The 25174-nt window shown below is 37.2% G+C and overlaps 1 protein-coding gene and 1 long non-coding RNA gene across 2 annotated transcripts; one reads left to right on the top strand and one right to left on the bottom strand.

Annotated features, from left to right (window-relative positions):
• Positions 1–786: 786 nt before the first annotated feature.
• On the top strand, positions 787–22689 carry RAB40B (RAB40B, member RAS oncogene family). Its single transcript, XM_039359513.1, has 6 exons — positions 787–1547; positions 17940–18000; positions 19271–19331; positions 19592–19669; positions 20687–20909; positions 21636–22689. Exons 1-6 carry the CDS (start codon positions 1406–1408, stop codon positions 21905–21907), a joined length of 837 nt encoding a protein of 278 aa, XP_039215447.1. The 5' UTR covers positions 787–1405; the 3' UTR covers positions 21908–22689.
• On the bottom strand, positions 3957–25153 carry LOC120315332. Its single transcript, XR_005558660.1, has 3 exons — positions 25015–25153; positions 19699–20417; positions 3957–6492 (listed from the first exon to the last, which is right to left on the bottom strand). It is a non-coding gene; the product is annotated as an uncharacterized LOC120315332 (long non-coding RNA).
• Between the last annotated feature and the right edge of the window lie 21 nt (positions 25154–25174).

Genomic DNA, 25174 nt, shown 5'->3' with positions numbered 1-25174 from the left:
AGAAGCTTCTTGGATGAGAAGTGAAAACGTCAAGGAAAAACCAAGAAAGTCCAATTGCCTTTGGAAAAAGCACCTTTGAGATATCAGCCTAGTTAGTATATTAATCCAAGCAATGAAATACCATCTATCATTCCCTGCTTTATTTTATGAAGAGCTTCCCTACTGCATACAATTCATTTTTAAAATCTATGTGTAAAGTAGCATACTGGAGAAAAACGTATTCAATGTATTATGGTATTGAAATATTTAAAAGAGTCATACTATGTAATTGTCCAGTTCAGTCCAAGGTCAAGAAGCTAATCAAAATGTGGTTTTCCTTGTTTCTGGCTTCATGAAGTGTGCAAACCTCGGCGGTTATGAAAACAAGACTTAACAGTTCACGTTTGCTAATCTTAAATCCCGATAGCATCGTACATTTTAATCTTGATTCATCGTACTCTTTATTATGCTGAATCCGGATGCAGGACAATCCTATTAACAGGACCTCGAAGTTCGAATCGGACAGAGCCACGAACCGCGTTCATATACCTTTTTTACAAAACACACGCCTAGTCCTCCGAAGTGTAAACCCACCCGTTCCGCATCTCTCCCCCTGTGACAGATAGACCTGCCAGCCAATCCTGAGTAAGAAGCACCCCAGCAACTGAACTGTGGGGCCTCGAGGGGTGGGTCCCCGCTCACCAATAACAAGAGAACTTGGAATTCTGAGGTCCCACTGTAACCAATAGCAGAACTGATGGGGGCGGCCACAAAATCGATGCTCCAATGGGAGCAAGGGGTGCAAATTAGTTGGGACAGTGTGACAGAGCTGCGCTCAGGTTGTAGCAACAACAACAGGCACAGCTCCTGCGACAGCAGACGGTTGAGCCAGCTGCTGTCTTCGGGAACCCGACGGCGCCCCGCGCAAAGGTTTCTGAATCTCCCTCGGTCGCGACTTGTCACAGCGCTGCTCGGTCGCTGTCATGAGAGATTTTTCCCGCTCTCTCCAATTTCGGTGCGTCTAGGAGCGCGGCGGGTTCTGGGCACGACTCCCGTCGGTTTCTGCTCGCTGCGGGCAGTTCGAGTCAGTCCTGCGCAGCCAGTTTGGGCGCGCTATCCTCGATGGCGCCGCTGGAAATTCTCCCTTCCTTGTCTCGGTCCCGAGGACGCCCGTCGATGTCCCCGTGAGAAGACGCCTCCGCCTCGTCTAATTCTTCTCCGTCGCCTTCTCTTATCCCAAGCTTGAGAGTCGTGGTATCGGCAGCCCATCGGGACTCCTCCGCAGGGTGGGCTCGAACATGCCTTTGCTCGCGTGCTGCTACTCCTCATCTTCCTCGGTCCTCGGTGGCACAACTGGTGGCTCGGTGCCCCTCGTGGGCGCGGGGAGCTGATTCTCCGCAGAGACGTGGAGGGGGGGGTTGAGAAGATGAACCACGTGGGCAGCCCTGTGAAAGCTTATGACTTCTTGCTAAAATTCCTCCTGGTGGGGGACAGTGACGTGGGCAAAGGAGAGATACTAGCTAGCCTAGAGGATGGAGCCACTGAATCTCCATATGGATACAACATGGGTAAGTGAAAACATGAATTGTACAGGTGTTCCACTGCCAGAGCCTGAATCTTGAGTGGGAACACCTTTTCTTTTACCTTTCTGCAACCCCACCCCAATCTACACCTGTAGATTACATAGGAAGGCAGTGCTTAGGTAGGACTATCTTGATACCTGAGTCACCCATAGCTAGCTTCCACACCTTGACAGTCAGCTTAAGACTTGCATGGTAAAAACCTTTCTTCCCAGTTGCCTTGATACCTTTGCTTTAGAAATAAAAATGCTAGCCCATCGATTTCTTGGTGGCTAATTATGCCAATTTACTTTTGTTAAATGGCATTCTTATTACAAAGGCTTCACACATTTCCCTGGTATTGCCATTATCAGGACCAATAAACTGATAGTACTAAAACTGAATTGTCTTTTCCTCCATCTTAAGCTTACTCTTTTCATGCTTTCTTTCCTCCCTGACTTGGCAACAGTTAAGGCAGTAGGGAACAATGTTTTTTTATAACACAGAAAATAATTTAAATTATTTGTAGAAACGTTTTTATCAAGGAGAAGCTCTGGAATTCAATGAAGAAAAAATAGAGACTGTCAAACCACAAAATCATGTAATTGAAATGCACTATTTTGGCCACTAAATTAAATCCAAATGAAAACATTTCTGTATAGTCTTTACTTGCATACATCCACTGAAAAAGAATGCATTGGCTTTCTGGGCAATTGGTTCCATTATTAAATTGTTTTTACTATCAAAAAGTTTTTCCCCAAAAATTCAGTTGTAATCTGCCATCCTATAACTTAAATCCATTATTCTGTGTTCTGTATTCTGAAAATACACTGAATAAGTCTTGATCTTCCTTAGTGAGATCTTTTTTCAGCATACACTGGTTTCTTTTGGATTATATAAATCTTTTGCTCCTTTTCCTTTTAGCTATTTGAAGATTGTTATCTACTTTGGTCTTGTTTTTTCAAAACTAACCAGTTCCAATTCCTTCAATCTCTCTTCCCATGATACAGTTTGTAATTGCCTGATCTTCCTTGTTGCCTTTCTGTAAACTTGTTCCATTTCATCTGCATCCTTCTTAAACTATGCTTAGGATGCCATACCTGACCAATTTATTTTAAATTGGAAGAATTGCTTCCTGGATTTGAAAACTGTACTTCAGCTGAAGCCATTTAAAATTGTATTTGCATTTTTTTGGTAGCCACATCATTCTGTTGGCTCATACTTTAGTTTAAAATCAACTACCAGTCCATGATCATTTTCACAAATACTGTAACCAAGCCCAGTAATTATTAATTAATTAAAATAAATTGGTATTTGCAGATCATTTTTAATTAAAACTTAAATTCTGCTCCTTTCATTGTGTTCTTTACAATTTCCCACATAACCTGTTTTTGGAGAATTTTGTGCCAAATTAATAGTTCAATAATTCTGCACTTTTTTTTGTACCTGGTGCATTCTGCTGCTTTCTCTGAGCAGGTGGTATCTATGTTTTTTCTTTATTTGAGGTTCTCCGAATAAGCCACTGTTGTTGTTCTTCCCATCCTTCATTAACCTCAGCTAATTCTGTGCTTTAGCTTCTTGACTTAAAATATGGTTCCAATATACCCTCCTGTACTTTTTCTTGGTGATTTGTTCTTTTTTCCACCGTTTGTTTCTTGTTTTATTTTCAGGCCTTCACCAAGCTTTTTTGTAACCCTCTTATCCTTTTCCATTGTCCTCCAATTTTTTTCTACTGCGATTGTAGTTGTACATTTTTAAAGAAAACCTATCTATCTTTTCATGCCGCAAAATCCTAGTTATTATTGGTTTGAGGGCTGCCCTTGAAGACACTCATAAGTTACAATTGTTCCAAAATGCAGCAGTGCTCCCAGTACTGGGCTCCCCTAAGTTCACCCATGTCATGCCTTTATTGTGCAAGCTACACTGGCTGTTTTCTTCCAGGTGAAATTCAGAATACTGGTTGTCGCTTTTAAAGCCTTACATGGCACAGGACCTGGTTATTAGCAGGACTGCCTCTCCTTAAGAATATCTGCCAATCCCAGATCAGATAGGGTGGGAACACTCCAGGTCCCCTCTTTGAAATCTTGCCACTTAATTGTACTTTCAAGGTACCGGTATGTATTTCTGTGGCTCCCCATATCTTGTGGAATACCCTTCTGCCAGGATATAGGACTTCTAGCCTTTCTGCAGGCCATTAAGACCTGCTTTTTACTGAGATGTTCAGATTATTTATTTATTTATTTATGAGACTTATATACCACTTTAAATGCAAGCACTCTCTAAGTGGTGTACACCAGTAAGCAATGTGTGTGTGTGTGTGTGTGTGTGTGTGTGTGTGTGTGTGTGTATTTACATTGCCCCCAACAATCTGGGTCCTCATTTTACCTACCCCGGAAGGATGGAAGGCTGAGTCAACCTTGAGCCGGTGAGATTTGAACTGCTGACCTGCTGAACACAGTCAGCTAAAGTGGCCTGCAGTACTGCACTCTAACTGCTGCGCCACCATTATATAGGTAGAAAGTATGGAAGGAGGACAGCTAAGCATGCTGTAGAGCATCCCAAGGGGGGCAATTACAGCACAAGGTTTTTGTTTCATTTTTTCACTGCTTTTATTGTTTTATCATTTGGTTTTACTTTGTGAGTTACCCAGTTGCTCAAGATGGGTGGTCATATAAATCTTCTAAATAGATGAATAAATAAATCAGAATCCAGTTTTTGTTTTTTTTAAAGTCTAGCTACATGTTTGCTCAACTTTGGTTTCCTTTAAAATTGGTAATTCCAGTACCATGTTGTCATTTTCCCCCAACTTTTCCTCGAATTATTTAAAGGCTTTTCTAACTTTTTTCAATTTAAAGTGCTTTCCAACCATCCTTGAATTGGCAGAAAATTAGAAAAATATGAAAATTGCTGCCCCCACAGCCTATCTCTATCGCCTGACTCACTGGAAAATGTTGCCATCTTTATTGTGTATGCCGTGTCGCATAAGCAAAGCAATTGAATTCTCTGATTTTAGTGTTCTCCCTCTTCTGCACGTAACCAGCTAGGAAGAAAAGCATTCCCTAATCACGGCACTACGGCAGAGCTGGACAAGGTGTGATTGCTGGATTCTGTCTGCTCATCTCTAGATTCCATCCTCTTGTCTTAATCTCCATTCTGTTGTAATCCCAGCTGAATAAATTATAAACTGGTTGAATTTCAGGGAAATGAGTCCCATGCAATATTTCTCTCGTCTTTCTTTCTTTGTATGGGCAACAAAAGCCATTTCCAAGTTCCTCTGTATTCTAGCCAGGAAATAACAGGGGGATGGGCCCATCTTCATTATTCTAGTTCAGTGTTGCACTAACCTGGTGAAGCTGTAGAATCATTTACAGAACTGTTGGGTGGTTTGCTGTTAGAACAGTTTTGATAGCCTCTGGCACAAAACTGCTATGCTTAGCACTTTAGAAAGACAAGAGCAAAACGACAGTAGATCAGGCTAACCAGGGCTTGAAGAAAAGGTGACATACTCGCATCAGCCTGAAATGGCCAGTAAGCACCATTATTGGCCATGTGACTTTGCCTTGAGTGTTATGAGTGGAGAAGCTTAACAGATATTACACACCTTGCGGCTGTTACAAGATGCTGTCAATTCCAGAGGCAAACATTGCTTTTTAACCACTGTATAGCTAAGGATAACTTGTGCCTGTCTCATTCATGGGCTGAAGTGACAGTAGTGTCGTTTAGGTCAGAGCAGAAAAAGACATCACAGTGCATTTTTGTACCATGGCTAGCAACAAATAAAGACACTGTGTAAGTCTTCCCAGTTTATTAAAAAAAATGTCAGCAAGACAAATTAGGAATTTCCTAGAAGATCCATGCTTTGCAGAGTTTACCTATGTTAATCTAAGTATATATTATAGTTTTCTTTGCCAGGAAATCGAGTTTATTTCCCCTATGCTTATCAGTGTGTTTAGACAATAAAGCCAATGAAGCCAATATTCTTTCTGCTTTTCTCTAAGAGGCTTAACAGACAACATTACAGCCACATTCCCTAATCTTTCTACAGTGTGAAAGTCTATACATGAAGCTCTTAGTTCAGGGATTTTATTTCCGGCCTCCTGGAATTCAATTTAAAGCTGTCCTGATCAAGTTCAGAACGTTTCTGCCAAATACATTTTACCAATTCTGGTAAGGTGCCATTTACAATACTCAGTAGCAGATGATCCTGGTGGCAAAATCTCTCCCAACATTATTATTATAATACCCAGTCATTTTATTTGAATTGTATATACTATTTTAGCTAAGCAAAAATAGCTATATTATTAGGGGTTCTTTGTCTGATGTATTTCTGATTAATTGTTAGAAATGTTATAATTCTTGTATCCCTGAAATAAATAAATTTTACATGCACACTAAATAGTAAGGAGAGGGGAGATAAAACATCTTGCTCTACATTCAGTCCTGAAGAAATGAATTATTTATCTATTCTGGTTCTTGGTTCTCTAACAGCAAACCAAAGAACAATTTTAGAAAGTTGCTTTTATTAAACAAGGAATAATTACAAAGATATTACCAAAACTTGAATACTTCTCCATTCAATAATGTGATTTTGGCTTATTCACTAAGCTTTACTGTGATATTTGAAACCAGACATTATAATATGTACAGTATGTTTATCATGGCAGGGACAGTCAACCATTTTGAAGCTGGGGAAATATTTTTTCATTATGTTTGATGTTGGGTGGGCGTAGAGAGTGAACTAATGCTATCGTGTAGAACATTTTTTTAGATTGCATTTTTTAGGTTTCTGAATTAGCTATTTAAGGTACAATAAGTCTATCCAAACATTATTTGTTTGTTTTTATTTCCACTGAAAATTGTAGAGACATTATTACCAGTGTCTGGTGATTTGCTGTTAAATTTTGGTAGCTGAGTCCCAGTGGCTCAGGAACTGCATGCAGTACGTACGTTAGTGCTGTGGGTAAATAAATCAGTCTGGTTAGTTCGTCAAGTCACATTAAAACTGAATTTTGCACAATGTAGATCTTAAAGCTATCTATTTTGTTTTATTCAGAATGAGGAATTTACCACAAGTACGTTCTTTTGTCAGCTGACAGAGTAGTACAATACTTTTGTTCTTTACAATTAACTAAAAAGGATAAGAATCAGAATGCTTTTAAAGCAAGTGTAAGTATAAGTATAGTACAAGACTGTAAGAATCAAGTGTTTCTGAAACACAGATATGCATTGGATGAATATTTTTGGCATTAGCATTGGAACATTTATTTTTAGTCCCTTCATTTAACCTGTTAAAGAGTGAGAGGTATAAATACATCAGATGCAGAAAACCAGAACATTTATAGATCTTGATTAAGAATAAAAATAAATTTGATTGCACTTCCAGGTTCTATTCAGCTGAATTGGTTACATCCATCAAAACTAGTTTGGTAACTTCAATTTTAACAGGATTGTACCTTTTCAATTCAACTGAAAGATACATGCTATATATACCTTAAAGGACAAAACAGAGGGACACTTTCTTTTCTGACCAATTTCCCAGAATATTCTTATGTTTTAATAATATAAACCCAGCTTCCTCTTTATTTATTTAGCTGTTTATTTGATTATAGTCTGCCTTTCTGTCAGTGAATGCCACATAAAGTAGCTTCTTACAGACTTGGATTGATTTGTTGCCCACATAAATATATTGGTGCTAAAAGGGACTTTGGTTGACAGTACATCTGATGCACCTGGTTATGTTCCCTAAGGCATTACATGGGAAAGTAAAATACCAGTCCAATACCCCGCATAGGATTCTACAAACTGGTAACAGTTCTCAAGAAGATATAGTGATAGCTACCAGCCTGGATGATTTTAAAACATGACCAGATAAATTTTGGAAGATAAGGCATTCTGAATTACAGTAGTCATAGATCATTTTCAGTAGCTGAACAGTCTACTTTGTAATACCAGTTGTAAAGAATGTAGTCATTAGAACATCCTGCCTCTGGGCTTCCTTTAAGTACCCTTAGCCACAGTAGAACTAGACTAACATTTCAATCTTCTATGTTCTTGTGTTATTACATTCCAAGAAAAAAGATAGTGCAAGCAAACCTTAATTTGGCTGTTACTTTAATTTTGCTTCAAAGGAAAACTTTTCACTTACTTTGAACTTGGGGGTAAAATGCTTTCAGTATTATTAACGAGTAAACTGAATATTTAATGTTTTCTATTTAAGAGAAAGGTATTTTATGCAATTTACCACACCCTACTACCTGCCAGAGGCCTTGAGCATATGAAACAATGATAAAGATGAAATGAAATGCTTAGAAAAGATGGCACTTCAAGAATTGCACTTCCCTTTTGTTGCATGAGGATAGCAAATGTAATACATCAAGGATGGACAACTTGTAATTTGGAGGTTTTGAACTTCAGTCCCATAATCGCTAAACAGCTTGGCAAGGATCAAGGGAACTATACTTCAGAATATCGGGAAGACAGTACTTGCGTACCTGATTTATACCTAGTACATTAAATAATTTCAATATGTATCTGGTTCACAACCGCTCAGTTCAAACACCGTTTGTTAGTATTTTAGCGACTCAGAAATGTATCACAAGATGAAAATTGTTAATATTTTAATTAAGGCACACTGTGGATTAAACCAATTAAAATCAAATACTGTTTGGTTTATGGTACTTCAATTTTATTTTATTTTCACAACCTTGCATAATTCTTTCTTAACTGATGACTGTATATAATTAATTTTTAAGACAGATGAGAAATAGCAGTAAAATAATCTCTGCTTGTGGCTCACAATATTGTACCCCATAGGCACTGGAGAGAAATTGCATAATTATACCATGAATGGTAAAATAAAGTTGGGCTTGCTTAACAATGGACCTTGGTATGAAGAGAGAGAGGGAAGAGGGAGGCACCATTTAAACTAAGGCTTTGCAATGCTAAGTATGGAAAAACTACTTGCCGCCTAGATACTTGATTGCTTTCTTAACCATCCTTTGCTTTTAAACCTATGTAACATGTATAGTAATCTTTGACCGTTATCAGGATTTGTAGCTACAATGCACTGTCATCAAATGTTAGACTGCTTTACCAAGTTTTTCAGGTTTAACTTCTAAGTAATATGGCAGACTTATGGGAAATTCATTGTTCCTAATAAGCATATTCCTCTCTTTATATGTAGTGAAAGCACACAAGATATTTTATAATTACACCAGTTGGGCAATTCTATACATGTCTACTCAAAAATACTTCACAGGTTTTTATTTAGTGTTTGAATTTTAATTCCACATGGTATTTTTCAAACAGAACTAAAATATTATATATTCCATAAAGCAATGAGGGCTAAATAAATGGTTGAACTAAAAAAAAAGCAGCATGTTAAAATCATAGAACTAAAGAAAGAATTAAACAGATTTAACAGCCTCACAAAGCAAATAACAATACTATTGACAAAAAATTGTAATAGATCTTCCAATTTTAGACACAAGGACTTCTGAAGATAATTTAGTGAGGTGGGGGGGGGGAAATTGCCTTTCAATTTAATTTTGATAGAAATGAACTAAACAAGAACTAAACTGTGTTATGTTTATTCAGGATCAAGATATAATTGTGCCTGCTAAATTTTATAACATACAAAATTTCCAGAATACTTTTCAGAATCTAATTTAAGTATTACTCTAGGGGGCCTTTTTAAAGATAAAAAGATACAGGAATGCAGCTTAAAAAAATCTGCATAGGTTAAATGAATGCACTTAACTATTATTTCAAAAGGACATACACAGAATGTCCTATTACCACTTTCCCAGCTTGGACTTGAGGATGTCATAAAGGAATTTGAGATACATTTAAAAACATGTAAAAAAACAAGAAAAAAAGGTAAGGAAATGATTGGTCCACTAGTGGGAGAAAGTGGCAAGAAGGTGATAAGCAACAGGGAGAAAGCAGAACAACTCAACTCGTTTTTTGCATCCATATTTACACAAAGGGAAAAAACAGTCCAACCTATCAAAAATAGTACCGTAAAAAACAGATTAGACACACAAGTTAAGATAGGCAAGAAAATGGTAAGTGAGCACCTGTCCAGCTTAGACGAGTTCAAATCACCAGGACCAGATGGACTACACCCCAAGATTCTGAAGGAACTGGCAGATGTGATCTCAGAACCACTGAACTATATCTTTCAAAGATCCTGGAGCACTGGGGAACTACCACAGGACTGGAAAAGAACTGAAGTGTCTCCCATCTTCAAAAAAGGAAGAAAAATGGATCCAGGAAACTACACACCTACCAGCGTGACCTCAATACCTGGGAAGATCTTGGAAAAGATAATCAAGCAACAAATTAGTGAACACCTAGAGGCAAATAAAGTCATTACCAAAAGCCAACATGGGTTTGTCAAAAACAGATCATGCCAGACAAATCTTATTGCATTCTTTGACCAGGTGTCGATATAATTTACTTGGACTTCAGTAAGGCATTTGATAAAGTAGACCACAACCTACTATTTGATAAGATAGAAAAATGTGGGTTAGGCAGCATCACCACCAGATGAATTCGTAGCTGGCTGACCAGCCATACTCAATATGTGGTCCTCAATGGAACTGCATCTACATGGAGGGAAGTGTGTAGTGGGGTGCCCCAGGGCTCTGTTCTGGACCCAGTGCTCTTCAACATCTTCATCAACGATTTGGATGAGGGGATAGATGGAGAACTTATCAGATTTGCAGATGATACCAAGCTGGCAGGGATAACCAACACTCCAGAAGATAGGCTTAAGATACAAAAAGATCTTGATAGACTTGAACATTGGGCTCTATCTAACAAAATGAAATTCAATGGTGAAAAAAGTAAAGTTCTACATTTAGGCAAGAAAAACCAAATGCACAGGTATAGTAGGTGGTACCTTGCTCAATAGTAGTAACTGTGAGAGGGATCTTGGAGTCCTTGTGGACAAATCATTTAAATATGAGCCAGCAGTGTGCTGCAGCTGCCAAAAAAGCCAACACAGTGCTAGGCTGCATTAACAGAGGGATAGAATCAAGATCACACGAAGTATTAATACTACTCTACAATGCCTTGGTAAGGCCACACTTGGAATACTGCATCCAGTTTTGGTCACCACGATGTAAAAAAGATGTTGAGACTAAAAAGAGTGCAGAGAAGAGCAACAAAGATGATCAGGGGACTGGAGGCTAAAGCATATAAGGAACGGTTGCTGGAATTGGGTATGTCTAGTTTAATAAAGAGAAGGACGAGGGGGGACATGATAGCAGTATTCCAATATCTCAGGAGCTGCCACAAAGAAGAGGGAGTCAAGCTATTCTCCAAGGCACCTGAAGGCAGGAGAAGAAGCAACGGATGGAAACTAACCAAAGAGAGAAGCAACCTAGAACTAAGGAGAAACTTTCTGACTGTTAGCACAATTAATCAGTGGAACAACCTGCCTCCAGAAGCGGTGAATGCTCCAACAATGGAAGTTTTTAAGAAGAGACTGGACTGCCATTTGTCTGAAATGGTATAGGGTTTCCTGCCTGAGCAAGGGGTTGGACTACATGACCTCCAAGGTCCCTTCCAACTTTATTGTTGTTGTTGTATCAGAATAATATCCACATTAGGGGCTGAGAAAAGTATATGACAAATAATCTTTTTAGACTCACAGCTGCTCCATAGGAAGACTGGTGTTAGCTGAGAGATAATGACTGATCGACCCAAAATCATTCAGAGGGAACCCAGGTTACTCATATAGTGATATTTAGTTGTCTTATTAAACATAAATATATTTCAGAAACTATAGAAAATAAATAATTAGAAGTGATTTTTAATGAATATCTCCCTTCATCTAATTGGGCATCCACAGAATTGCACTAGATTCAGACATTTGTAGCAACAGGGGGCTCCAAAAGACTTGTGTTCAGCCCATAGAAACCCCCCAATAATTGTGTATTCAGTCACTTTCAATTCTTTATAACCCGAAAGACATCCTTTTGCCAGGATTATCTCTCAATAATTACTTCCCCGAGTTCTTATAAAGGTATACTTATCTCTTCAATGACAGTATTGAATGCTTTGTTTTCTGATGATTTAAGATTGCTTTTCATTTTTCTAGGCTTCATAATTTCATATCTAAACTTTTGCTTCCTTATTAGTACTTCAATAAGCAGCCTGTTTTTACTTATTTAATGCTTGAATGATTGAGTTTCTGTAAGGGCAATATATAACTTTAATAAATAAATTCCAAATGAGGTTCTCAGCATCACAATCCAGAAGCATAAATTCCCCCTCAAATTTTACCAAGTTATAATTTTAAATACAGTATGCGTAAGAAGACAATTGTTAAATATATTACGGAAACCAATCATACTAATTCTATTTCATTTTAATTCAATATGAATAAAAATTATTCATATTCAAGTAAATTATTTTCTCCCAGCTTATTACTCTATAGAGCACAAAATGGAATTCAGAGGCCGCGTTAAGCTCAGAAAAGTTGCACACTTTTCTATTTTTCTATTTAACGCAAAGATTTCATTGTCAATTCTAACTGGATAGTAGATATCAAAGCATAAAAATCAACAATGTATATTGTTATAAACAAAAACAGAACAATACAGTACCCCATCAGTCAAATTAATGATGATGATTATCCTCCTAAATCAAAGGCATACTTGATTTTGATGGTTTTAAACCTTTGCAAAGCGCAGAAATAGTCAGAGCCAGATATACATCTGAGACTACTAGAGAGATCTGCCTCCTGGCTGACATCTTGCAGACCTCTTGTAAAAGTGAGTCCACCAGTAAGCTGTCCTTCAATGTTCAGATGGACAAATAAAATGGCAAACATGTTTCTGGTACAATTATATTTCCATGTATTTCTATTTGTTTTTCTGTTATTTATGCTTTCTCCTAGCTGCAGCCATAGGAAACCAGGAATATATGCATTTAAGGAGATACTAACAGATGCAGTATGCTTGCCAATGAGCTCTCTGAATCACCATTTTTCTCTGCATAACACTAGCTTTTCTTGTCACATTCGATGCATAATTAAATCTAAGGGCTTGTGTAACAGAACGGACAGATACAGTAATGCCCCAGCTTTTTGATGAGATCCCTAAGACGCCCTTCAGGCCATAACTTATAGCAAAACCTCAATATTCAGTCAGTGACAATGGGCAAATTTATATGTATGCAGTAGTTTTACAACTGAGTAGGATTTTACAATGCTCTCAGTCCATGGTACGGTATTTTTCATACTTTTGACATTTAGAAACATTGCAATATTATCTTAACAAGGATGATGTCAAGCTTGAAACTCGCTTTACCGATGACTTGAAAGGAAGTCTAATACTGTTAACTGAATCAGGGTAAACGGCCAATGAATTGCAGTCTTAAAAAGTCTCTTTTACCATGTATCACAGGTAGGCAATTTGTTGTCTATAGGTTGCAAATATGCACACAGAGCCATTTTTATGATACCACAGTGTGGATAAGCAATTTTTAGTATCAAAATAGCCATTTTTGGCAATGTAAAATTTTTTGGTCTCTTGTCATATTTGTTTATCAGTTGAATGTTTTCTAAAAAGTGAAAAATAGGCCTTGTCAATTAAAGTGACATCACCCTCAAACTTACTACAGTCTGGTAAAGAAAATTAAATGCATCCTGTAGCATAAAATGTCGCCCATCTACATCTTCATTAATAGATACAAGTATGGCCATTCCCCATGCAGTAGTTTTAGGGGTTATGTTGGCTAACCATATTTTTAATACAACTGTTTTAATACCGGTAGTTAATAGTGCACAGAGTTTTTTGTCATGTTATCTTTTTAGAATCATGGTGGGTGGTACAGTACTACATCAGTGTTCCTACAACAGAGAAAGTAATGACATTTAAAAGGGAACTGTATGTGATTCCAGTGATTTTTGCTTGAACAAAAAAAAATAAACTGCTTAAAGCATGCTCCACAAATCAACTAATTTAGGTTGCAATTCTGTTGTTTTTGGTGGGAGTGTCTTACCTACAAATTGCTTAATGTTTCCTGTTCAAAAACAGGTGCTTACATGCTGTCCTGTCAGCTACTTAATGGTAGGCTTGGTATTTAAAAACAAAATACAGTAGAATTTATCACATTATGTAAAGACAATTATCCTGGATCATAGAGCAGTTGCTTTGCCTGTGATCACAGCTATTATGATTTGCATGGAAAATTTTGTACAGAATTCTGTGAGAGATTACCAACCACTTAGAAGGATGATAAAGGCTAAATATTGTATGAAATTCATAACTGATGAGCTATTTCGCCATTTAAAAATGTGTTTCTGGTAGCAAAACACGGGTATGGGCATGCTGTTTTAAATGAAAAAAAAAAACTGCTAGTTACAGCATGAGTCAAACATCTACTGGCTCCTCATCTGTTATTACAGACAATTACAGATGCAAATTATCCCAAGTGTGGTATAATTGGTGAGTGTGCAGAATTCTGGAATGTGAGCAGTTCATCATATGTTAATGTAACCATGGCTAACAACTTATTTGTCTAGAGAAATGAATACAGGTCGTTTTTGACTTATTGTTATGACATATTATCAGTATTGCTCTCCTTATCTTGTGCTATACATTTGTGTGAAGAGAGATACATTTAAAAATGGATATATGAGTTCATTCAAAACAGGCTACAGAAGCAAAAGCATTTGTTCTGGAAAGCAGAATATTTGGTTAATGCAGAACGTTGAAAAATACCAGAAGTCTTTTTAGAATGCTGTATATTAGATGGCTCTCAAAAAACAAAGCTGTAACTAAAACAAACATATTTCTCAAGAAGCCTGAGAAAGACACTCAACTGCGACCGGCCAACTTTTGTCAGGATGGCAGTTGTAATTCTTCAGAGCGATCACATACTGTGAAGTACTAATTATGTGCAGGTGGTCCTCAACTTACGACCACAATCGGGCCCAAAATTTCTATTGTTAACTGAGACATTTGTTAAGTGAGTTTTGCCCCATTTTATGACCTTTCTTGCCAGAGTTGCTAAGTGAATCAATACAGTTGATAATTTAGTAACCTGGCTGTTAAGTGTATCTGGCTTCCCCACTGACTTTGCTTGTCAGAAGGTTGCAAAAGGGGATCACTTGATCTTGGGACACAGCAACAGTCATAAGTATGAACCGGTTGCCAAGCATCTGAATTTTGATCACATGATCATGGGGATGCTACAAAGGTCATAACTCTGAAACATGGTCATAAGTCATTTTTTGTAGTGCCATTGTAACTTTGGTCACTAAATGAACTGTTGTAAGTCAAGGACGACCTGTAAAACAGAACTGAAACTATGAAGTCTGCACAGCATTTAAAATAAACTGTGCAAAATTAAGTTTGCTTTAAATATTTAAATTATTTTTATTTATTTGACTGGATATGCATTCTGCTCCAATTATTTATCAACTTTAAGCAGGTTATAAATAATGCCATTTATTTGTCTGGAGAATTCTGGGAGTTGATACACATCTTGAAGTTGCAAAGGTTGAAAAACATTGGATTGGATGATCTTTATCCTCCTTTCTGAGTGTATGTTTCTATATTTGGAAATTGTTTATTCCAAAGTCACAATATTTCAACATTATTATTATTTTTTATAAACAATTTTTATTATTTTTCCATTTTATACCAACAGAGGCTTAAGAACCAGCGTGGAGATATGGTGGTCAATTACAAAAAGAAAACAATAACATTATAAGTATACAATTCACACAATATTTCTTAAAACTTCCCTCTCTATCTACCGTATGTAGAATATTATAATCAATTAAATTCAAATAAATTCATTAATATATCTAAATATAAATTTCCTTAACCAATAAAAACTTTCAACCGCTCAATATCAATATAATAATCAAATCAGTACAATCCTATAACCAATTCATTAATATATTGTTATATATAAATTAAATGCTTGAATCAAAACCAACGCTCTCTATTTAAATTATTAGAATCTCATTAGTACATTTCTAACACAGATTTTCATTAAGTATATTGCCAGATATAAATTTCATTAGTCAATAATCTTTTACAAAAGCTCCTTATCTATCACAAAGATCCTGATTTAAACTTTATTAATTTTTCCAAATATTTGACTTTAAGCTAACCTAATTATCTAACTGTTTCAGGGGCCCCAAATTTCTCTTATTTAAACATATTTAGCTCCAAAACTAAATTCCTACATTTCTCAACTATATTTCTATTCTTTTTCAATAATTCTCCAATTATTAACTCCATCTCATTCCAAAACAAAAACCACAAATAGGAAAAGAAAAAAAGAAAAACATAAACACACAAAAAAACCCACCATATTCTTGCTATACTTCAATATTAAATTCTAAATCATTTCATAATAGCCTCCCATTTAACACAAACCAAATCCAAGACAATCCAAATCGCTATAAAACCTTTACCATCCATAATTATCATCTCAAATTTAATATTTATATCTTATTCTGGGTTTCCTTCTATTCCAAATAGGTTTCCATAGTCAAGTCTCTAGTTCTGCAAATAGCTCTCCCATTATCACCTGCCACACTGTGCATAGGAGCAAGAGATCTCCCATTATCCATTTTCTTAGGCTAATATGCCAACATTATTTATAACTATTTACATACAGTAGTTAATATTTATATATTTTTGAATATGCAAAATATGTTGTTTCTATGGTAAATATAAATATGGTAGTTGGAACAGGTTCAGCAAAGGCTATATCTACAATAGTGCGTAAATTTATTACAGTGGACAGAGGCTAAAAATTAGCATATATTCTAAACATATCTGAGACAATACAGTGCTACATTGTTCAGTGGTTCTGTTTAAACCTCAAGGATTTCAGGTGATGTCAAACTATGCTGTATTTTAAGGTGTTTTGGTAATACTCTCTTATTTTGCTTTATGTTTACTCATCTCCTTTATCCCCAGAGAAACTGTCCATTTCAAAGAGTAGTTCTGAATCTGACCAACAGAACGTGTCTTTATGTGTACTTGGATACTAAAAACAACTCTGTGGACAGAAGTCTTAGAATTCCTGATTTGCAAAAGACTCATATGACCTAGCACTTTCTGCAAACATAAATATTTGTTCAGGTTCAAGGAAGCCGAATCTCTAGGGAGAAGATGTTAATGCTATACTATTTCTTAAATACAATCTGAAATATTAACCCAGGAGAGTTTATACTGGTTATATATTTTTTTTCTTCCATTCAGTTGTGTCCCATTATTGGAGACTGTCTGGATAATTCTTTGCAGTTTTCTTAGCAAGATTTTTCAGAAGTGATTTGCCATTGCCTCCTGCTTAGGGCTGAGAGAAAGTGACTGGCCCAAACTTCACACTCAAGGTGGGACTAGAACTTACAATCTGATGCCTTAATCACTATACCAGACTGGGTTTCTATTGATCACATACAAATCTTTTAAATACTGTAAATAAACAACATGGTTATTTAGTTTTTAGTTCACCCCACTGTACTACAGCATAAGCAAAACAAAAACATGGAATATTGAAATATATGTCCAGGAGACAGCCAGCATCAGCTTTCATCATATTTCAGCACAGCCCTTAGTATCTCTGGCACCTCTTTGCAATGTGCTATTGTTACAAATATATTTATAAAAATTAGCTCCTTCCATTGGCACCACTAACACATATTAAGAGCTATAATTAAATACATCTTATGTATTTCCAAAGATCCCAGAATCTTTTTCTTTCTTCTAATAGAGATTTGTTTAGTTGCTTGGAGACAGATACAGTTCAAAACAGAGAAAAAAAGAGAATGACCAAGACGTAGGATTTATCACACAGAAATTTGGAATTAGGGGATGCGGGATTAAAGGTGATTACATAAATTACCCGAATATATAATGTGGAAAATAGCTTTTAGTTGCCTCTAGTTCAGTGGTTCTCAACCTTTCTAATGCCGCGACCCCATAATACAGTTCCCCATGTTGTGGTGACCCCCAACCACTTATACATCACCGGGTGTCAGGGGCGTGGCCAAAGAAAATGGGGAAAAAATGGCGGACAGCCTTGTTTGGCGACCCCCGTGAAATGGTCGTTCGACCCCAAATGGGGTCCCGACCCACAGGTTGAGAACCACTGCTCTAGTTAATATAGTGTAAAATTAATATAAACAATGCAAAAAAATGGAATAGAGCTTTTTTGTCATTTTTGTCATCTCTTGTGTTTTTATTTTGCAGTGTTTTGATTGAGCTCTGAAAACTTGATATTGGGGCACTAAATTTGCTACTGCTCATCTGTAGCATAGAAGTGGATTTTTAAAATTAAAAATCCGATATTACTGTATAATAAAAATTTTCATGCAATGTTTCCACTATTTCAGCATAATACCTCACTCTTTCTCTTCAGGTATTGATTACAAAACAACAACAATACTTCTGGATGGCAGACGAATAAAGTTGCAGCTCTGGTAATTGAATTTTGTCTGGATTATATTCTATATTTTGAAAACTGTTTATATAAGAAAAACTTGCACAATTGAGTATTAGATCACATGAGTTATATAAAAACTCACTAGGTAGCTCTCATCCTAACCAAAGTATGGCCATTTCTAGAATCTGATAGGATTCATAAGGAGGATGGGAGTATACTAAACCTTTAGTTAATGATAAGAGCATTTTGGCTACACTGACCTGTGGTCACAACAGGAGGGCACTTTTATCCTAGCTAAATATTACTACAAATCAGACCAAATTATTTAGTAATCACAGATATCAATTTTATTTATTCTGAATATTTCCTAAACGAGTATATGAGTTTAGTGGGGCTTTATGCTGAGCATTAGACAGAGCAAGGACAGGTTCACCCAGAGCTCTTTCAGATGATTGTCTTCAAGTGCTACTCACCAATCTTTCACCCAGCAGAAAACCAGCCAGGATAAATTGGGCTGCCTCCTTTAATTGATCTCTATTCTACCCCAACAAGGAACCTTCTAAATTGAGTTGATTTTAATTAATGTAGTCCTGTAATATAAGCAAGGTGATGGTGGATTTCCCTGGCTTTGATTCCCATTCACCCAGCATTACAGGAAAAACAACTACCAATCATTCCCTTTAACGTATAGCATGGTAGGGCAGGGTTCAGTGACTGTTTAGAGCAGTGGTTCTCAACCTTTCTAATGCCACGACCCATAATACAGTTCCCCATGTTGTGGTGACCCCCAACCACTTATACATCACCGGGTGCCAGGGGCGTGGCCAAAGGGGGAAAAAATGGCGGACAGCCTTGTTTGGCGACCCCTGTGAAATGGTCGTTCGACCCCAAATGGGGTCCCGACCCACAGGTTGAGAACCACTGGTTTAGAGAACTTAGTCCTCTGATCAAGAGGTGGCAAGAGTTTTTGCAGTGTTCCTGCTTAGTGTAACCCACCCCCTAAACTAGTGATCTGTTGGATGGGCTTTCTCTGGTAAAGTGAGAGGGAGTGATTGACAGTCAGTGAGCTCGGTCCTCAACTAGGGCTGCACACAGATATACACAGAATAATCTATCATGTGTGCACTGATCTGTATTGAAGTATCTTGTTTTCAGTTTTGGTAAATTGTTGAATATTAATAACAAATGTAAAATGATAAATGAAGATAAAAGCTGATTAAGGCAGCTTAATCAGACAACTGTTTATACTACTTCACTCTTAGAATAAAAATGACTATATTATTAATCGTGTGCTGTATCATCTTCAGGGACACATCTGGACAAGGCAGATTCTGTACCATATTTCGTTCCTATTCCAGAGGTGCTCAGGTAAGCACACACTCTGAACTGTATCAGTGAGGCCGAGAGAAATGATAAGAATTGCCAGGGGAAGCAAAATGATAAGTGTATTGTCCTACTTTTTAAAATGTGTAGATATTTGTGCTGAATATAATGTTTTACAGAAAAGTTCAGATATGTTCAACATAACTTCTTATAATGTCATCAAATATCATTACACAAGATTGTACGATGCATATTTAAATTTACCCATATTTCAGACTAATTTTAAATGGATTTCATTCACCCAGGGTGTGATACTGGTATATGATATAACAAATCGCTGGTCATTTGATGGCATTGATCGGTGGATAAAGGAGATAGATGAGGTAAGATATCAAATAATAAATATATTTACCTGAATTGAAAAGAGTTCTACATTGAAGATACCACCTAAATTACCATCCACAGGCTGTAAAATGGAAAGATCTGGTGTAAACTCAGTCATTGTAGTTTATAAACAATGATTCATGCTTTATTTTGCAAACTTGGGCAGTTGTGGCTTATTCAACAAAACATGCCTTTTAAATTTTTTTGTATTTGGTTGGATGGATGGATAACTTCCAAAATCACTATGGATGGACAAGAATAAAAACTTACTAAGAAGAAAACTAAGAATGCTTAGGACAGTGCTACAATTCCTAGAAAGAATCCTAGGGCTGTACGATGAAGCAGAACTTTCTTATTACTTCTAGAAGTGGTCTGTCTTCAAAGATTTTTTCATACAGTGGCTTGATGGTCAAGCATTTTCATCAACCTTAAGTTCTTCCCCTTTCCTTCAAAGCTTTTGCTGATTTATGGATTACATACTCCAGGAACATTTATGGATTACATATTCTTTGTCAGTGTTTCAAAAGAAGTGGTGCTAGACTTCCTTTCAGGGAAGCAAAAGACAAAAAAAAAATAGCATTCTTAGAGCAGGTGATAATTGGATCTGGATCCTAAATGCTTCTATTTCTTCAACATTCAGGGAATAGAAAGTGATAATTCCTTACATCTTCTCTCTTGTGCAGCCCATTCACTTGATTGTAGCCTGGTCTATGTATTACATTAAGCCATGCTTTATTTTGTCATGATCTGAGGAATAAATCACAAATTGACCAGAATCATATAATACACAAAGGTATCAATCATGTTTTAAAACCAGACATCTGTCTTCATACAATATTTAAGATAATCCCAAATAACAACCTTATGATTTTGCATATTAGTGAACCCAGTCCACATACGATAGCTAGGCAAAGTCAGAAAATTGAGCTAGCCTGAATAAATGATGTGCGGTTTGTCGTTTTGATGAAAATGGGTGTAGATTTTGAAATTAACATTGTTCTGATTCTCTTTCTCAGCATGCTCCTGGTGTACCCAAAATCCTGGTTGGCAACCGCCTGCATCTAGCCTTCAAAAGGCAAGTGTCTACTGAGCAGGCACAGGCTTATGCTGAACGATTAGGCATGACATTCTTTGAAGTAAGCCCACTCTGTAATTTCAACATCACAGAGTCCTTTACAGAACTTGCAAGAATAGTGTTAATGAGACACGGAATGGACCGGCTGTGGAGGCCAAACAAGGGTAAGCAACAGAAATGTATTTACTTCTTTCCTATGTATGCTAGTTATATATTTAGTCAGGATGAAAAAAATGTATAAAAAAATACTTTGATACGTACTTGTGATTTAATATCATAACCAGCATCTAATAAATGCTCCCCATTTTAAGATGAGCAATCAGAAATTAGCCCATGCATTCCCTCAATTAAGATTGATATACAGCATTTCCTAGTAATCCTGATGAGTTCATCATGCCAGTAATTTTGCAGAAACACTACCAGAAGAGGCTCCTTGAAGATAAACGGCAGACCAAAGGCAAAGCCAACAGGAGCATCAGCAAACTAGGCTCAGCCTTCATTTAAACTTCACCCTTTCCTTCAAAAGGAAAAGGCAAGGAAGATGTTGAACTGATCCTGCAGAACTCCTAGCAGTTTCATTGCAACCTCCCCTTAATGAGGAAGGATTTGGTATAGATAAAAGAAGAAGCAGACCAATGCAGTCATACTATTCTTATCATTTTAGCTTTGGGAGCATTTCTAGGGGGCTCCCAAAAAAATGTGCAAGATTATTTGTATCAATGAAGGCAAGCCAAGGTAATGGGAAGAATCAGTGAAGGATTAGGGTGGTACTTCAAAAATAGTGAAATAAAGATAGGGTTATTAAAACTTATGCAACGTTCTAGCTGTGTACTGCCACCATGTGGCTGTTAAGAGCTTTTTAATATCTAATCTTATGTTTTATGTTTCAGTCTTGAGTCTACAAGATCTTTGTTGCCGTGCTATAGTTTCCTGCACGCCTGTGCACTTGGTTGACAAACTTCCACTCCCTGTTGCCTTAAGAAGCCATCTCAAGTCATTCTCCATGGCCAATGGCCTGAATGCTAGAATGATGCACGGTCGTTCTTACTCTCTCACCGCCAGCAACAATAACAAAAGGAACAGCCTGAAAAAAGCCAAAATCATCCGTCCACTTCAGAGCCCTCCAAAGCCTTGTGCCAGAAATAGTTGTAAAATCTCCTAAGCTATCTTTGGAAATCTTTGCCCAGCATTGTTAACACAAGGACTAATTCAGTAGCCAAATCTATTGTATGTAGGTATTGCTTTGCAGGAACAGGACAAAAGAAAAAAAAATATTTTAGATCATTTGTTTTTAATAATGCTGCTTCCAGATATATGATGCACTTTGTGCAAACAGAGGAATGTGAAACTTTAATGTTGGATTTTATATATATCAATTTTTTGATGTGCATGAAATCTTTGTGTATTTTATAAAGGGAATAATTTATCGCAATACTGAGCTTTTGTGTCACTGAATCTCAAATGTGACTAATTTTTAATATTGCTCAATTATTACATTTTATTTGCAATTAGAATGAAAGTCAATCGTAGATTCATCTAGTTTTAAATAACAATGTATTGTATACATTGTAAAAGAATTTAAGTAGTGACATTCTAGTATTGTTTCAGTATAGCATCTGATTCTGGTTTTGTACAGTTTATTGAGTGATTCTGAAGCACGATTTTTGAGCTACTAATGTAATATGCACAAAAAATTGTCTCATCCATGTATAAAACATTTGATAAAGTTTTTTGCTATGTTTCAGAATTAAATTGTGGATTATATGCTTATTTTTCTGGTAAATCTACATTTTTGTATTAGATATTCTAGTGATCGTTATATAGTGAAAAAGCCAAAGACATCAAGACATATTTGCTATAGCCTAAGAAAAAATGTAATTTGAAAAGCTGCTTTATCAGGAAAGGACACTATTATTTAAAAATAAAAATAAATCCTGCAAAGTATATGTGTGTTTTTTCAACTGAAATATTTTATCCTCCTTTCCCAGCTTTTGAATGCTTTCTCAAATCTCTATTCCTCTATCTAGACAGATAATGTTTATTCTAATTTGTTTGCAATAAAGGCCAGTTTCTTTCCATTTTAACTTAAGTAATCAGAAAGACTTGAAATAAATACCTGAATAATGTCATAAAGCAATTTTATACATGTTTTTAAAATAATGGTATTTTCAGTGAGGCAGCTTATATTGCTATAAGTGAACAAATACAACTATCATGTTTTCCCTCTATAATAAATTTTATGGTAAGTAAAATAGTCTAAGAAAGTATAACCTACAAATGACATAGTTAAAAATAAAATACGTTTGAATAGCTTTGAGTGGTTTACAGATTTATGGAAGGAAATGCAATGATCTTACTGCAGATAGGGATTTTTTTTCTGTTGATTTTTTATTTTAAATTGATTTGTTTTTCATATAGTTTTGCTTTGATTTTCACTTTGATTTCATTTGGGGTCTAATTATATACCTTTGCTGCAGTTGCTATTATTGCTTAGTTTATAATACCTTTACTGTGGAGAGGTTTCTGAAATCTATATGTCCTATATAAATTTCACTCTTCTGATATTACCATTTTTCATAAACACAATGAATTCTTACATGACATGTCAGTAGCAACTGTCATTTTTGTCATAGCAAAATTATCTCATTATTATATTAAATATTTTATTAGTTTTGAATCCCCTCAAGTCCTGCTGTGTGGCCTCATTGTAGTGATTGCCATTTGTGACTTTTCCTGTCAGCTTCTCATAAACCAAATCAATGGGAAGCTGACAGGAAAGGTTGCAAGTCATTCCATAAGTCACTTCTCCCGAGGAGCCCCACTATGGTGTACAAGATTACAGGGATTTTGTACGTGGTGGCACAGTGGCTAGAATGCAGTATTGCAGGCTGACTCTGCTCACTGCCAGAGTTCAATGCTTAAGATGCTCAAGGTTGACTCAACTTCCACCCTTCTGAGGTCGGTAAAATGAGGATCCTGATTGTTGATTTCATAGCATCTGACCACTGTTTTGTACATATGCCCAGGGTCCGAGCTGTGTCACCTGCACTCAGAAGTGCCTGCTGTAGCCTCTGCTAGCCCCATGAATAAAAATTATAGTATCTCTTTATAAATTTACCCAAACTAGCAAGGTATTGTCACTTACTAGGGGAGCAGAATTTCCAGCCTCATGCAAGTAGGCAATAGAAACCAATGTAGCTTCTATTATTGTATTTTATTTATTTATTTGTTTGTTTATTATTTACTCACTCTCCCCCACCCAGCTATCCTTTGAATGCGCTTGGGAAAGAGATCTGGGTGCGTTCAGTAGCACTAACTGCTAAGTTTTTATGGTACATACAACTGATACATTAAGTCAGCGGTTCTCAACCTGTGGGTCGCGACCCCATTTGGGGTCGAACGGCCATTTCACGGAGGTCGTCAAAACAATGCAGTCCGCCATTTTCCCCCCCTTTTCCTTAGCTGTGCTACTCCCTTTTATTCTATTGGCTTTTGAAAACCAATAGAATAGACTCTCTTGAATAGAGTCTAATTCTATTGACTTTCAAAAGCCAATAGGAATTGTCCAGGCTGTCTCCGCCCTGCTGAGCCCGCCAGAAGTCCCATTCTGCAAACGGTGCTGCAAGTTGTCTGCAGCGAAGGCGAGCTGTCTGGAAGTTTCCACCCCTCCCTGCTGAGCAACTACTAAAAACGTACGTAAAAGAGGTCCAGGGGTGGGAGGCGGGAGGCCAGCGGGCACAGGGAGGGTTGCTGGCGCATGTGGGGCCCGGCGGGTGCCTTACCTCCCTTGGGCTGGGCCAGCTGGTGGCCCAGCCGGTGGTTGCCCTGCGCCATCACTGCCCCTTGCCAGCTATGCCTCGACCGGCGCAGGGGGCGGCACCACACATGGGCAGCACTCCTGGGCAGGGAAAGTCCTCGACTTACGACCGGTTCGGTAGTCTTCGACTTACGATCGGTTGGGGGGGTCGCAGCATTAAAAAGGTTGAGAACCACTGCATTAGGTGGTTTGGAGGGGATGGAGTAAAAAAAAATCAGTGTTTATCTATAAACAATTTTCCTACAAATTCTTGCCTATACCGAATCTAAATAAGCGTAAGCATATTTTAATCCCCCCCAAGTTTTATCTAATTAAGATTTTGTCTAATTAAGAGTCTCGTGTATTCCTTCCCAAATCACCTCCGCTGATCGGCAGCGTCAGAATGTAACCGCACTGAAGTGGCGGGGGGGGGTCTTATCGCCCACTCCTCACCCTCCAAAGTCGCTGCTTACCTATTTTGTAAGGGCCAGGGGAACACAAAACCGATGTAAGGAAAGCGACAATTCGGTCTACTATGCTCTTGGGTTTTCCCCGTATAATTCTAAGTAGCTTTTCTCGGAAGTAAGAACGGTGTAATGAGCGGGCTCCCACCGCGAAAGTCAAGTCCGCCGT

Source organism: Crotalus tigris, unplaced genomic scaffold, assembly GCF_016545835.1.
Source record: "Crotalus tigris isolate CLP2741 ecotype Arizona unplaced genomic scaffold, ASM1654583v1 scf7180000019078.1875890, whole genome shotgun sequence".
Taxonomy (NCBI): Eukaryota; Metazoa; Chordata; class Lepidosauria; order Squamata; family Viperidae; genus Crotalus; species Crotalus tigris.
The sequence above is the reverse complement of the archived record's forward strand: the minus strand, read 5'-3'. Positions and strand labels throughout refer to the sequence as shown.